The 13,045-nt window shown below is 42.1% G+C and overlaps 1 protein-coding gene across 1 annotated transcript in view; it reads left to right on the top strand.

Moving 5' to 3' along the window:
• The window catches only part of vwa5b1 (von Willebrand factor A domain containing 5B1), a 55,597-nt gene that overhangs the window by 35,969 nt on the left and 6,583 nt on the right, over positions 1-13,045 (top strand). The window contains exons 16-20 of the mRNA XM_054745706.2: positions 1,164-1,451; positions 2,323-2,460; positions 3,924-4,046; positions 11,300-11,371; positions 11,746-11,815. Coding sequence (XP_054601681.1) covers positions 1,164-1,451; positions 2,323-2,460; positions 3,924-4,046; positions 11,300-11,371; positions 11,746-11,815 — 691 coding nt within the window. The remainder of the gene's footprint in view (positions 1-1,163; positions 1,452-2,322; positions 2,461-3,923; positions 4,047-11,299; positions 11,372-11,745; positions 11,816-13,045) is intronic.

Raw genomic sequence — 13,045 nt, 5'->3', positions numbered from 1 at the left:
TTTTTGAGCTGCCTAGTCCTGCCCCTCATGTGCCTCTCTGCCTGTGAGTTACCAGACTCTTTTTCTCTGTGCAGAATTAAACAGAGGGCAAGTCTGGCAGGCCAGGCTGAGGGCAAGGGGCCAAAATACATGCATATGCACCCAGCAGGGCTCTCAGACCCTTAGGAAGCGGTCAGCTGTTAGAACCCCGGGTCAGAACCAAACAGGGTGAAGCCACTTTTAGCTACTCTGCTGCACACAGATGGAATCAGCTTCTTCATGACCTCAAATGTGCCCCAACGCTAGAAACATTTAAATCAAAATGTAAAACTCTTCATCTGCCTTTCGGCGATCTTGTCTCATGCTGCACCTTCTGAACTCTGATTTTAAATCTGCTGTTTGATATCATCACTGGTTGTCTTGCATCTGAAAAGCTGAATCTCCTGTGCTTCGGATACAGAGAGACAACTCGGGTTAGACGTTCAACCACCAAATTTAGCAAAGAGTTTAACACTGACATAGAAACAAAAGTTTATTAAATAAAGTGCTGGTCTTGGCTGGCTCAGACGAGCTGCTAGCTCACGACCCCTGTTAGACCTAAACTGTATTATGTGAACACAAGACCATTCGTAGGAAGTATTTATAGCGTGTACTCACAAGATTACAAACTCTAAAATGGCTTTTCAGTTTCTAGGTTTTAGCTCTGTCCTTGTTAAGTTTCTCATTAACTGCATGCACCTAAATTAAAACAAATTCATCTGTCCCTGAATACATTTGCCTGTGCTGCCGGCCAGCTTCGAGGCCTTCATCGGAGCTCAGTTATTGGATCGGGTTGATTATTGCTTACAGGATTTTTGTTCAGTGGTCTGTTGGCTGCAAGTAGCTATTATGAATGGCTCCTTTTACATGTGGAAGCAGATTCTAAAAAGAGCTTAATGGCCAATTAGATTGATGAATTCAGACACGAAAATCTCTGATAAACATCATAAATCTAAGATGGGGAAAGAGAAAAGGGTCCAAACAAAGCCGACTCGGTTGCGGAGTGGAACAAGAATCGAGAGCTTTGGAAAGATTTCCTGATGCTCATGAAGATGGAAACCAATTAAAAGGACATTCAATGGTTTAACACTAGTGGTGCAAACATACCTTACGTAGGAATAAAGCGTGATTCGTGTAATTTTCAGATGGATATGGACACCAGTTTTGTCAAGCAGAACAAGAGGCTCAAACCTCAGAGCTGAGTGGTGCCAGCCAGCACAAAGGGGACTGCAAGGCAGTGGTGTCAGGACTGCTGTGTGGGAAACCCCAGAGGTGGGAGGTGGCCTTCGACATCAAGCCATACCTAAGTGGTCGGGAGCGTGAGGAAAAGGTTCACGAGGAACTGTGGAACGAGACCTTCCACTACCTGGCTGGGTGCTCCATCATACGGGACTTTGAGCACATGGTGGATCGGGAGTCTGAGATAGAGCACGGTGAGCTTATGGGGTTAAGGGGTTGTGTACATAACTTCCATTTCATGCATGAAATATAATATTAACTTTATTCAACATCATTTTTTCCCTTTTTTCCACCATTGTTGTTTTTCAATCACTGAAATTTGCATTTGTGTTTTGATGAGTAAGAAGGCATTAATCTAATAATCTGTTTAAGAATCAGTGACGTAATGCAACTCAATGTTGGTCCACACAAGTCCTAGGAAATATTCACAATAGCTACTTACATTTATGCGCCCTCCTGCAACCCAGAATGCAATGCAAACCTGTCCATGGGGGCATTTGTCTCTAACTTGCAGCGTACACATGGTCGTTTTGTCTGAACAACGTCAAGGCATGTTCTCGCCATCTGGAACCATCTCCTCCAGTGAGTCTTGTTCCGCACCCTTGTGTAATTAATGTTTACACGTCTGCAAAAATTAGCCACACAAAGGGGGAAAGTGGACAAAGGCTCAATGGAAACTTAGAAAAATGTTTCAAAAGCAGACATGGAAGAGTGAGCAAAGTTTTTGTAGAGCAGTCATTCACAAAGAACCCGGCGTGCTTCAAATAAATAAATAAATAAATAAATAAATAAATAAATAAATAAATACCTACGATGTATCAACTGAAAGTGTGAGATTTGACCAAATGCTGTAACTCCATCATTTCTCCACCTAAGATGATTTCAGTTTAAAACTCTGCTATGAAAGCATTTCTTCAAGGCCTTTAACGTGGCTGAGCAGTCACTGATCGCCTTTATTTGTGTGTCATGCAAGTCAGATTTAAATAATGAACAAAACATGTTAACACACAAACTGTGGATTCATTAAATTTACTTCTAAAAGCTTTGTCCTTTCGTGCTTCACAGGATCTGGGAGGAAGTACCAGTTATATGCCATTCACTCTAGCAAAGCCTGCAACATACTGAGCAAATACACCGCATTTGTTCCCATTGACCTGGACACCAATGAGTATTTGCAGACGTGTGTTGAATACATAAACACCAGTAAGTTATGCAGCTCAAACACCCGTCTGTCAATCTTCTGTTTATGTTTAAAGATCAACATCGTCAAACACAATCGGAGCCCACTTCCTGGGAAAGTGTGGGAACAAGATTGTTTTTTATCCAGAAGATTTGGTTGAAAAAAAAAAAATGGAACACGTCTTGGTAACACTGTACAGCAAGGGTCCATTTTTAAATTTTAGTGCATTATTAAGCATTAATGCAATATTTAATCAAGTATTAACAACAGCTTCACCATATTATGTAATGCCTTACTAAACAGACAGACACCTCCACACGCTGACATTTTGTCCTAACCTGGGGCAGCAGTAGCTCAGGTGGTAGAGCGGGTTGCCTCATGATCGGAGGGTCATGGGTTCGATTCCAGCTCCCGCCAGGGGATCCTGCTGTTGTGTCCTTGGGCAAGACACTTCACCCAACTTGCCTGTGTTGGTGGTGGTCAGAGGGGCCAACGGCTCCAAATGGCAGCCTCGCCTCTGCCAGACCTCCCCAGGGCGGCTGTGGCTACAAGTAGCTTGCCATCACTAGCAGTGTGTGAAAGCGTCTTTGGGTGTCTAGAAAGGCGCTAAATAAGTTCAATGCATTATTATTATTATTATTATAACCTTAAAAATAGTAGTTAACACAACCGGGACCAATAATAAAGGAACTCTTTGTTTATTAACGTTAAAATGTGTGAAACACTGAAAATCAACTTTTTCTAATTATTATTTCTGATTATAATCAATTACTCTTGAGTGTTTCATGCAGCCTGAACATGAAAATAGTCTCCTACACCTATCTTCTGCATTAGCTTCTGATGATGGTGAAACTCTAGGATTAGAAAAGACTGACCAATCTATGTCACACTGTCACTTAACGTTCATGGACTCACCCATCGTGTCTCACGACTGGAAAGGCAAAACTATCTCCTCGCTGTGCGTTCATCTTTGTAGCGCCTTAATCTAACAGCTGAAACGTCTCCTCAGCCTTCATTAGTGTCTACAGAAGTGGTCCATCACTAAACTAAACAAATCAGCTGTGTTCATAATCTAAAACATGCAGGAAATGTACTGGAAGCAGACTGCAGCACCTGGTATGTCAGCTCAAAGTCCCAACAGAGCCAGCCTGAGGTGGAATATTCTGACCACAGGGGGCGATAGAGGCTGGGTGGCTTTCATTAACCCATAAAAGGGTTATATTATCACATGCTGGCCCAAGAAAACGATTAAAAAATATGAAAAAGTTGCAACGTATCCCTTTAAATGAGTGTTCAACATCTTTAATAAGGCACTAAGTAACGTTAATAAAGGGACCCCTATTGTAAAGTGTTACCAACATTTTGAGCTGTTAAATCAAGTAAAATAAGGTAAATAATCTTTTGTTTTAGCTGTGGAAAGTTTAAAAGAAATATTTGCTGCTTGAGACTTGAACCCAGTTTCACAAATCTTCTGTTTTGTTTGAAGGTCAGAAGAGGGGCTCCAGGTCTCGATCGGGGAGCCGAAAGAGCCGCGGGTACTCCATCGGACTGGGTCGCTCTCATTCCGGTGGAATGTCAGAAGAAGCTGAAGATATTTTGCTGCTTAACAGTATGGCACCTTTTCATCTTATCTTGTATTTTCACTCCTAAATAACGAAACGGAACATCATTTAAACATGAAAATAACACTGTAGAAAGAGCAGGGAAACATAATAAGGTCTTTACGCTTGTAAATAACTCTCAAATGTCTTGATTTGAAATGAGAAGGTTGCGATCTCACACCTGCAGCTCCTGGAACTGCAAGATACCAAATTCTCAGAATAGTTTCTGCGCTCTATTAAAGTTAATTACTTCAGCAAAAGGACAGTATTTTAAAAAGATTTTCTGTGATGGCATAGCAACAGCACGAGCTAGGGTGAACGAAAGCCTCTCAAGCATCTGATAGTGACAAAAGATGGTGCGTGGAGGGACTTGAGCTAATGAGCTGCAGAACGTACTAACGTCTGTTCAACAAAACAAAAGGTTCTCAAGACTGGAGTGATTACAAGTATAGACGGGGGAAACTGACAAAACAACAAAATTTGGCGGTTTTTTTTTCTCAGTTTACTGAGATCCTAATGAAGTGCACATACTGAGCTGAAACTAACACTCCACCGGCGGCTTGACGCTCAGATACTCCTTCAGCTGCACTTTGGCCACAAACACTTCACACTAATCCCTCCTCTTAGGTGTGAGTTTATCAAGAGTTATCCATTTTAAAGCTTTTCTGAACACCGTATTCTATCTAATTAATATCCAGAGTTAACACGTCTGTTTTTCTGATGGCAAATTCACGTTTCGGCTTAGAACATGTCAGTGTGTCAGATTGGTCCTGGTTGCTCACCACCTGAAGAGATCGTCCTTCATTTGTTAGTTTTACCACCTAAAGTGAGATGAAGTTTTTGACCGCGCTGATGGGTATCCACTACTCGACTGGAGTCATCTTCATTCAAGATGGTCGCCCGTGACTTCAGCAAAGAAAATTCCATCAGCTTGACAAATACTGAGCTAAAATTTTAAGGGTCAGTGGCTCAGAGGCATCTCCATCACACACACGAAGCAAGATCTTTATGTGTGGCACACAGTGTTTGGAGTTGACCGTTGGAGTCAGTGTCGTTGGTCAGTTAGCAAAATGTCTTCCACACCACTGGACATGTTTTAACCCTCTCAGGCTCAAAATAAGTTTTGATGAAAGGACGAACAACTAAGTCCTTCAGGAGTACTTCTGGGTTAAAAAGTGCTCATGAAATACGTGTGTGGAGTAACCAGGTAGGTATTAACTGTTGCAAATCTGCAACGCCTGCCTCCAGAGGGTTAATGAAATCAAGTGACTGAATAACAATTGGATTCCACCCACTTCAACATTACCAAACGGTACCTACAGTCCTACAGATACTGAGGTAACGTTTCAACTCCTGTACTTTTTGGGCTGTAACGTCTTGCTGCTGAGGTGTTACCATCAAAGGTACTGTTTATTGTACCCATAGCTGATGGTGTGTGTTTGTACCGTGGCAGTTTGTAGTTTTTCGAGGTCAGTCTCTGGCGACAGCCCTGGGCCCTATCACCAGAACAAAACCAGTTTCTACTAGAATGTCTTCCGTTTCTTATACACTGTTCCAGTCATCCATGTCTCATCGTGGTTCTCCAACATGTTGATCGGAGTCAGCAGACAAACAACACTATGATTATAACTCATTGTATACTGAGAGAAAGGGAGTTGCACCTTTAGCTGTGCTGTTCAAATGTTGGTGCCTATGCCACTGAGCCAATTTTGTTTAGGGATTATCTTAGTTTAAAAGGGAGTTTTCCTCTCCACTGTCGCTAAATGCTTGCTTAGTATGAGGATGTTGATGCCTATGCCACTGAGCCAATGCTGTTTAGGGATTATCTTAGTTTAAAAGGGAGTTTTCCTCTCCACTGTCGCTAAATGCTTGCTTAGTATGAGGATGTTGGTGCCTATGCCACTGAGCCAATGCTGTTTAGGGATTATCTTAGTTTAAAAGGGAGTTTTCCTCTCCACTGTCGCTAAATGCTTGCTTAGTATGAGGATGTTGGTGGCATGCCACTGTGCCAATGCTGTTTAGGGATTATCTTAGTTTAAAAGGGAGTTTCCTCTCCACTGTCGCTAAATGCTTGCTTAGTATGAGGATGTTGGTGCCTATGCTACTGAGCCAATGCTGTTTAGGGATTATCTTAGTTTAAAAGGGAGTTTTCCTCTCCACTGTCGCTAAATGCTTGCTTAGTATGAGGATGTTGGTGGCATGCCACTGTGCCAATGCTGTTTAGGGATTATCTTAGTTTAAAAGGGAGTTTTCCTCTCCACTGTCGCTAAATGCTTGCTTAGTATGAGGATGTTGGTGGCATGCCACTGTGCCAATGCTGTTTAGGGATTATCTTAGTTTAAAAGGGAGTTTTCCTCTCCACTGTCGCTAAATGCTTGCTTAGTATGAGGATGTTGGTGCCTATGCCACTGAGCCAATGCTGTTTAGGGATTATCTTAGTTTAAAAGGGAGTTTTCCTCTCCACTGTCGCTAAATGCTTGCTTAGTATGAGGATGTTGGTGGCATGCCACTGAGCCAATGCTGTTTAGGGATTATCTTAGTTTAAAAGGGAGTTTTCCTCTCCACTGTCGCTAAATGCTTGCTTAGTATGAGGATGTTGGTGCCTATGCCACTGAGCCAATGCTGTTTAGGGATTATCTTAGTTTAAAAGGGAGTTTTCCTCTCCACTGTCGCTAAATGCTTGCTTAGTATGAGGATGTTGGTGGCATGCCACTGAGCCAATGCTGTTTAGGGATTATCTTAGTTTAAAAGGGAGTTTTCCTCTCCACTGTCGCTAAATGCTTGCTTAGTATGAGGATGTTGGTGCCATGCCACTGAGCCAATGCTGTTTAGGGATTATCTTAGTTTAAAAGGGAGTTTTCCTCTCCACTGTTGCTAAATGCTTGCTTAGTATGAGGATGTTGGTGCCTATGCTACTGAGCCAATGCTGTTTAGGGATTATCTTAGTTTAAAAGGGAGTTTCCTCTCCACTGTCGCTAAATGCTTGCTTAGTATGAGGATGTTGGTGCCTATGCCACTGAGCCAATGCTGTTTAGGGATTATCTTAGTTTAAAAGGGAGTTTTCCTCTCCACTGTCGCTAAATGCTTGCTTAGTATGAGGATGTTGGTGCCTATGCCACTGAGCCAATGCTGTTTAGGGATTATCTTAGTTTAAAAGGGAGTTTTCCTCTCCACTGTCGCTAAATGCTTGCTTAGTATGAGGATGTTGGTGCCTATGCCACTGAGCCAATGCTGTTTAGGGATTATCTTAGTTTAAAAGGGAGTTTTCCTCTCCACTGTCGCTAAATGCTTGCTTAGTATGAGGATGTTGGTGCCTATGCCACTGAGCCAATGCTGTTTAGGGATTATCTTAGTTTAAAAGGGAGTTTTCCTCTCCACTGTCGCTAAATGCTTGCTTAGTATGAGGATGTTGGTGCCATGCCACTGAGCCAATGCTGTTTAGGGATTATCTTAGTTTAAAAGGGAGTTTTCCTCTCCACTGTCGCTAAATGCTTGCTTAGTATGAGGATGTTGGTGCCTATGCCACTGAGCCAATGCTGTTTAGGGATTATCTTAGTTTAAAAGGGAGTTTTCCTCTCCACTGTCGCTAAATGCTTGCTTAGTATGAGGATGTTGGTGGCATGCCACTGAGCCAATGCTGTTTAGGGATTATCTTAGTTTAAAAGGGAGTTTTCCTCTCCACTGTCGCTAAATGCTTGCTTAGTATGAGGATGTTGGTGCCTATGCCACTGAGCCAATGCTGTTTAGGGATTATCTTAGTTTAAAAGGGAGTTTCCTCTCCACTGTCGCTAAATGCTTGCTTAGTATGAGGATGTTGGTGCCTATGCCACTGAGCCAATGCTGTTTAGGGATTATCTTAGTTTAAAAGGGAGTTTTCCTCTCCACTGTCGCTAAATGCTTGCTTAGTATGAGGATGTTGGTGCCTATGCTACTGAGCCAATGCTGTTTAGGGATTATCTTAGTTTAAAAGGGAGTTTTCCTCTCCACTGTCGCTAAATGCTTGCTTAGTATGAGGATGTTGGTGCCATGCCACTGAGCCAATTTTGTTTAGGGATTATCTTAGTTTAAAAGGGAGTTTTCCTCTCCACTGTCGCTAAATGCTTGCTTAGTATGAGGATGTTGATGCCTATGCCACTGAGCCAATGCTGTTTAGGGATTATCTTAGTTTAAAAGGGAGTTTTCCTCTCCACTGTCGCTAAATGCTTGCTTAGTATGAGGATGTTGGTGGCATGCCACTGTGCCAATGCTGTTTAGGGATTATCTTAGTTTAAAAGGGAGTTTTCCTCTCCACTGTCGCTAAATGCTTGCTTAGTATGAGGATGTTGGTGCCTATGCCACTGAGCCAATGCTGTTTAGGGATTATCTTAGTTTAAAAGGGAGTTTTCCTCTCCACTGTCGCTAAATGCTTGCTTAGTATGAGGATGTTGGTGGCATGCCACTGTGCCAATGCTGTTTAGGGATTATCTTAGTTTAAAAGGGAGTTTCCTCTCCACTGTCGCTAAATGCTTGCTTAGTATGAGGATGTTGGTGCCTATGCCACTGAGCCAATGCTGTTTAGGGATTATCTTAGTTTAAAAGGGAGTTTTCCTCTCCACTGTCGCTAAATGCTTGCTTAGTATGAGGATGTTGGTGGCATGCCACTGTGCCAATGCTGTTTAGGGATTATCTTAGTTTAAAAGGGAGTTTTCCTCTCCACTGTCGCTAAATGCTTGCTTAGTATGAGGATGTTGGTGGCATGCCACTGTGCCAATGCTGTTTAGGGATTATCTTAGTTTAAAAGGGAGTTTTCCTCTCCACTGTCGCTAAATGCTTGCTTAGTATGAGGATGTTGGTGCCTATGCCACTGAGCCAATGCTGTTTAGGGATTATCTTAGTTTAAAAGGGAGTTTTCCTCTCCACTGTCGCTAAATGCTTGCTTAGTATGAGGATGTTGGTGGCATGCCACTGAGCCAATGCTGTTTAGGGATTATCTTAGTTTAAAAGGGAGTTTTCCTCTCCACTGTCGCTAAATGCTTGCTTAGTATGAGGATGTTGGTGCCTATGCCACTGAGCCAATGCTGTTTAGGGATTATCTTAGTTTAAAAGGGAGTTTTCCTCTCCACTGTCGCTAAATGCTTGCTTAGTATGAGGATGTTGGTGGCATGCCACTGAGCCAATGCTGTTTAGGGATTATCTTAGTTTAAAAGGGAGTTTTCCTCTCCACTGTCGCTAAATGCTTGCTTAGTATGAGGATGTTGGTGCCATGCCACTGAGCCAATGCTGTTTAGGGATTATCTTAGTTTAAAAGGGAGTTTTCCTCTCCACTGTTGCTAAATGCTTGCTTAGTATGAGGATGTTGGTGCCTATGCTACTGAGCCAATGCTGTTTAGGGATTATCTTAGTTTAAAAGGGAGTTTCCTCTCCACTGTCGCTAAATGCTTGCTTAGTATGAGGATGTTGGTGCCTATGCCACTGAGCCAATGCTGTTTAGGGATTATCTTAGTTTAAAAGGGAGTTTTCCTCTCCACTGTCGCTAAATGCTTGCTTAGTATGAGGATGTTGGTGCCTATGCCACTGAGCCAATGCTGTTTAGGGATTATCTTAGTTTAAAAGGGAGTTTTCCTCTCCACTGTCGCTAAATGCTTGCTTAGTATGAGGATGTTGGTGCCTATGCCACTGAGCCAATGCTGTTTAGGGATTATCTTAGTTTAAAAGGGAGTTTTCCTCTCCACTGTCGCTAAATGCTTGCTTAGTATGAGGATGTTGGTGCCTATGCCACTGAGCCAATGCTGTTTAGGGATTATCTTAGTTTAAAAGGGAGTTTTCCTCTCCACTGTCGCTAAATGCTTGCTTAGTATGAGGATGTTGGTGCCATGCCACTGAGCCAATGCTGTTTAGGGATTATCTTAGTTTAAAAGGGAGTTTTCCTCTCCACTGTCGCTAAATGCTTGCTTAGTATGAGGATGTTGGTGCCTATGCCACTGAGCCAATGCTGTTTAGGGATTATCTTAGTTTAAAAGGGAGTTTTCCTCTCCACTGTCGCTAAATGCTTGCTTAGTATGAGGATGTTGGTGGCATGCCACTGAGCCAATGCTGTTTAGGGATTATCTTAGTTTAAAAGGGAGTTTTCCTCTCCACTGTCGCTAAATGCTTGCTTAGTATGAGGATGTTGGTGCCTATGCCACTGAGCCAATGCTGTTTAGGGATTATCTTAGTTTAAAAGGGAGTTTCCTCTCCACTGTCGCTAAATGCTTGCTTAGTATGAGGATGTTGGTGCCTATGCCACTGAGCCAATGCTGTTTAGGGATTATCTTAGTTTAAAAGGGAGTTTTCCTCTCCACTGTCGCTAAATGCTTGCTTAGTATGAGGATGTTGGTGCCTATGCTACTGAGCCAATGCTGTTTAGGGATTATCTTAGTTTAAAAGGGAGTTTTCCTCCCCACTGTCGCTAAATGCTTGCTTAGTATGAGGATGTTGGTGCCTATGCCACTGAGCCAATGCTGTTTAGGGATTATCTTAGTTTAAAAGGGAGTTTTCCTCTCCACTGTCGCTAAATGCTTGCTTAGTGTGAGGATTGCTGTAAAGACTCGACACTAGTCAGTGACTCGATGCAATTTGCTGGGTTCCTTATATAGGAAACTTTTTACTGATTGGCTTAATGAACCGACCTGTATTGGAATGTTTACTGTGTGAAGTGCCCTGAGACGACTCTTGTCGTGATTTGGCGCTTTATAAATAAACTTGAATTGAAAACTTGAAAAGTTTGCAAGCTACTGAGTAAAGACATTTTCATAGTTTCCTTTATGTCAACTTTCATGAGTCCAAGCTCTACTTGAGTAAGGCAAAGGCACACTCCCCCTGTTTCCCTAGGTTTGTAGTCATATCTGATACTACATTTCACACAATACCTAAAGATCCAATAAAACAAAATACACAACTCTTTCATTTCTCCACACTTAGTTTGTAACTCTAGCATTAAATGTGTTGCTGGTACTGTATGAGTTCCTTCAGGAACTGCTAGACCTTTAATTGATCTATTTGAGCAAATTACTGAAGTGCGTTATAAGTGCTTTTCTTCTTTAAATGAACTCAGTTACTTCTGAAAAGAATTTGCTGTTAAAAGCAAACCACAAAAGCAAGAGTTCTGCATATTGCAGCAAACTGCAGCAGAATATCGGGTTGGGATGGAGATTAAAACAAATGCTGAATTAATCTGCTATGAGTTGACACTGTCACTTTAAAATGCACTTTGTTCTAGAGTCTCCTCTGGTTTATGCCTCAGGTGCAGAAGATGGCATGTCTCCATGCAGCACCCCGTCCTCCGCTGGCTGGGAGAAATGCAGCTTCACTGAGGGTGAGCGTAACACATCAGCGGCTGGAGAACGCTCCTTCACGTCTCCCCACAAAAACCTTTAAACACACATCACCTCGGAAGCAGTTGCCATTTTCTGAGACACAAAGCTGCATCGTTCCAAATGTGAAACATGACATTATTGACATTTAAACTTCACTTCCCGCAAGCAATGAAATTGGTTGACAACATTTGTTGGCCCGTGTTGACTAACTGTAGGATGAGGACATTAAGAAGGCATAAAGACATTTCCCCTGAAGAGACAGCTGCTAGAGTATGAGTGCACAGCTTCATCTCAGTTATTTTAATCTGGAAGTTAAAAAAATAAAATGAAAGATCTTATTTTTTTCATAATCTTGCTTCTGTCTTTCTCCAAGTGGCCCAAAGGAGTCCATCTGTGACCTCCGACCAATCACAGAAGTCATTGGAGAGTCTTTTCTCTGCAAGGTGGGTACTGAAGGCTGTGGCTGCACAGCAAATACAATCACACACACACACACACACACACACACACACACACACACACACACACACACACACACACGCACGCACGCACGCACGCACGCACGCACGCACACACAGGAAGGAATATTAAAAACATCCGCATTTTATCCTAATCTGTTGAACTGGACCTTTTCAAGGAGTTGGCACATTTGCTGTGGTCTCTACTAGACGAATGCCCTGTGAGTCATTTTCTGTAGAAAATAGCTTGTGCGTGTCTGTTTCAGGAAGTAGAAGCAGAAAACAGCAAGATTTTAAGTCTTACATTAATATGCAAATATCTCTCCTTTGATTGGCTAACAGAAATGCCACACTTGTTAAACAAATATCAACCTGCCTGTCAGATTATTCCCGCTAGTTCATGGAAACCCAAAAGCTGCTCCAGTGCACTGTGGTGCAGCGTTAAAGTTTGATTCACATCGAAATTGCTGTCGAGCATTAGGCAATTGATGCACCAATAAGGAATTTGTAGACGTAGCCTACATTTGAATGTGGCATCTTAAAAACAACATATTTGCATTAAGGTCTTTCATTTTTATTATCAGATCTGGGATGGATGTTTTTGTATTTGTGTGGATGTGCTTGTCTTTATATTCTTAAGTGGACAAATTTGAACTTTTAACCCGTAATGTGTGGACATGTCCACCTTGTAGGGACATTTGGCTGGTCCACACAAGGACAAAATACCCTTAAACTTATTTTTAGAGGTATGGTGTAAATTAATTTAGGTTTAGATTAGGATTAGGAATAGAACAGCATTGGTTATGGTTGAGGTTAGGCATAGTGGAGTCACTAAAATGAATGGAAGTCAATGACACATTGATACAAATACAAGTGCGTATGTGTGAGTAGTTGTGTGTGTTTGTGTGTCTGTACGTGTGTGAAGGTCTACAATGTCTAAAAATGTGGCATTAAAGCCATACTATGCAACTTTTTTATGTTTTTAAATAATCGTCTTGAGCCAGTGTGTACTAAAATGACCCATTACAGGGTTAATGACAAGTCAATCAGACCCACCGCCCGCTGTGGCCAGAATTTTCCACTTGCAACTTCAGAGTGGCAGGCTGTTAGACTTAGTAAAGTGGAGCTGACATAGCAGTGCTGCAATCTGCTTCCAGCATGTTTTCTGCATCTTTTAGATTAAGAACACAGTGGATTTGTTTGATTCAGTGATGA

Source organism: Nothobranchius furzeri, chromosome 15, assembly GCF_043380555.1.
Source record: "Nothobranchius furzeri strain GRZ-AD chromosome 15, NfurGRZ-RIMD1, whole genome shotgun sequence".
NCBI lineage: Eukaryota > Metazoa > Chordata > Actinopteri > Cyprinodontiformes > Nothobranchiidae > Nothobranchius > Nothobranchius furzeri.
Note: the sequence above shows the minus strand (reverse complement) of the source record. Positions and strands in the feature narration are given on the sequence as shown.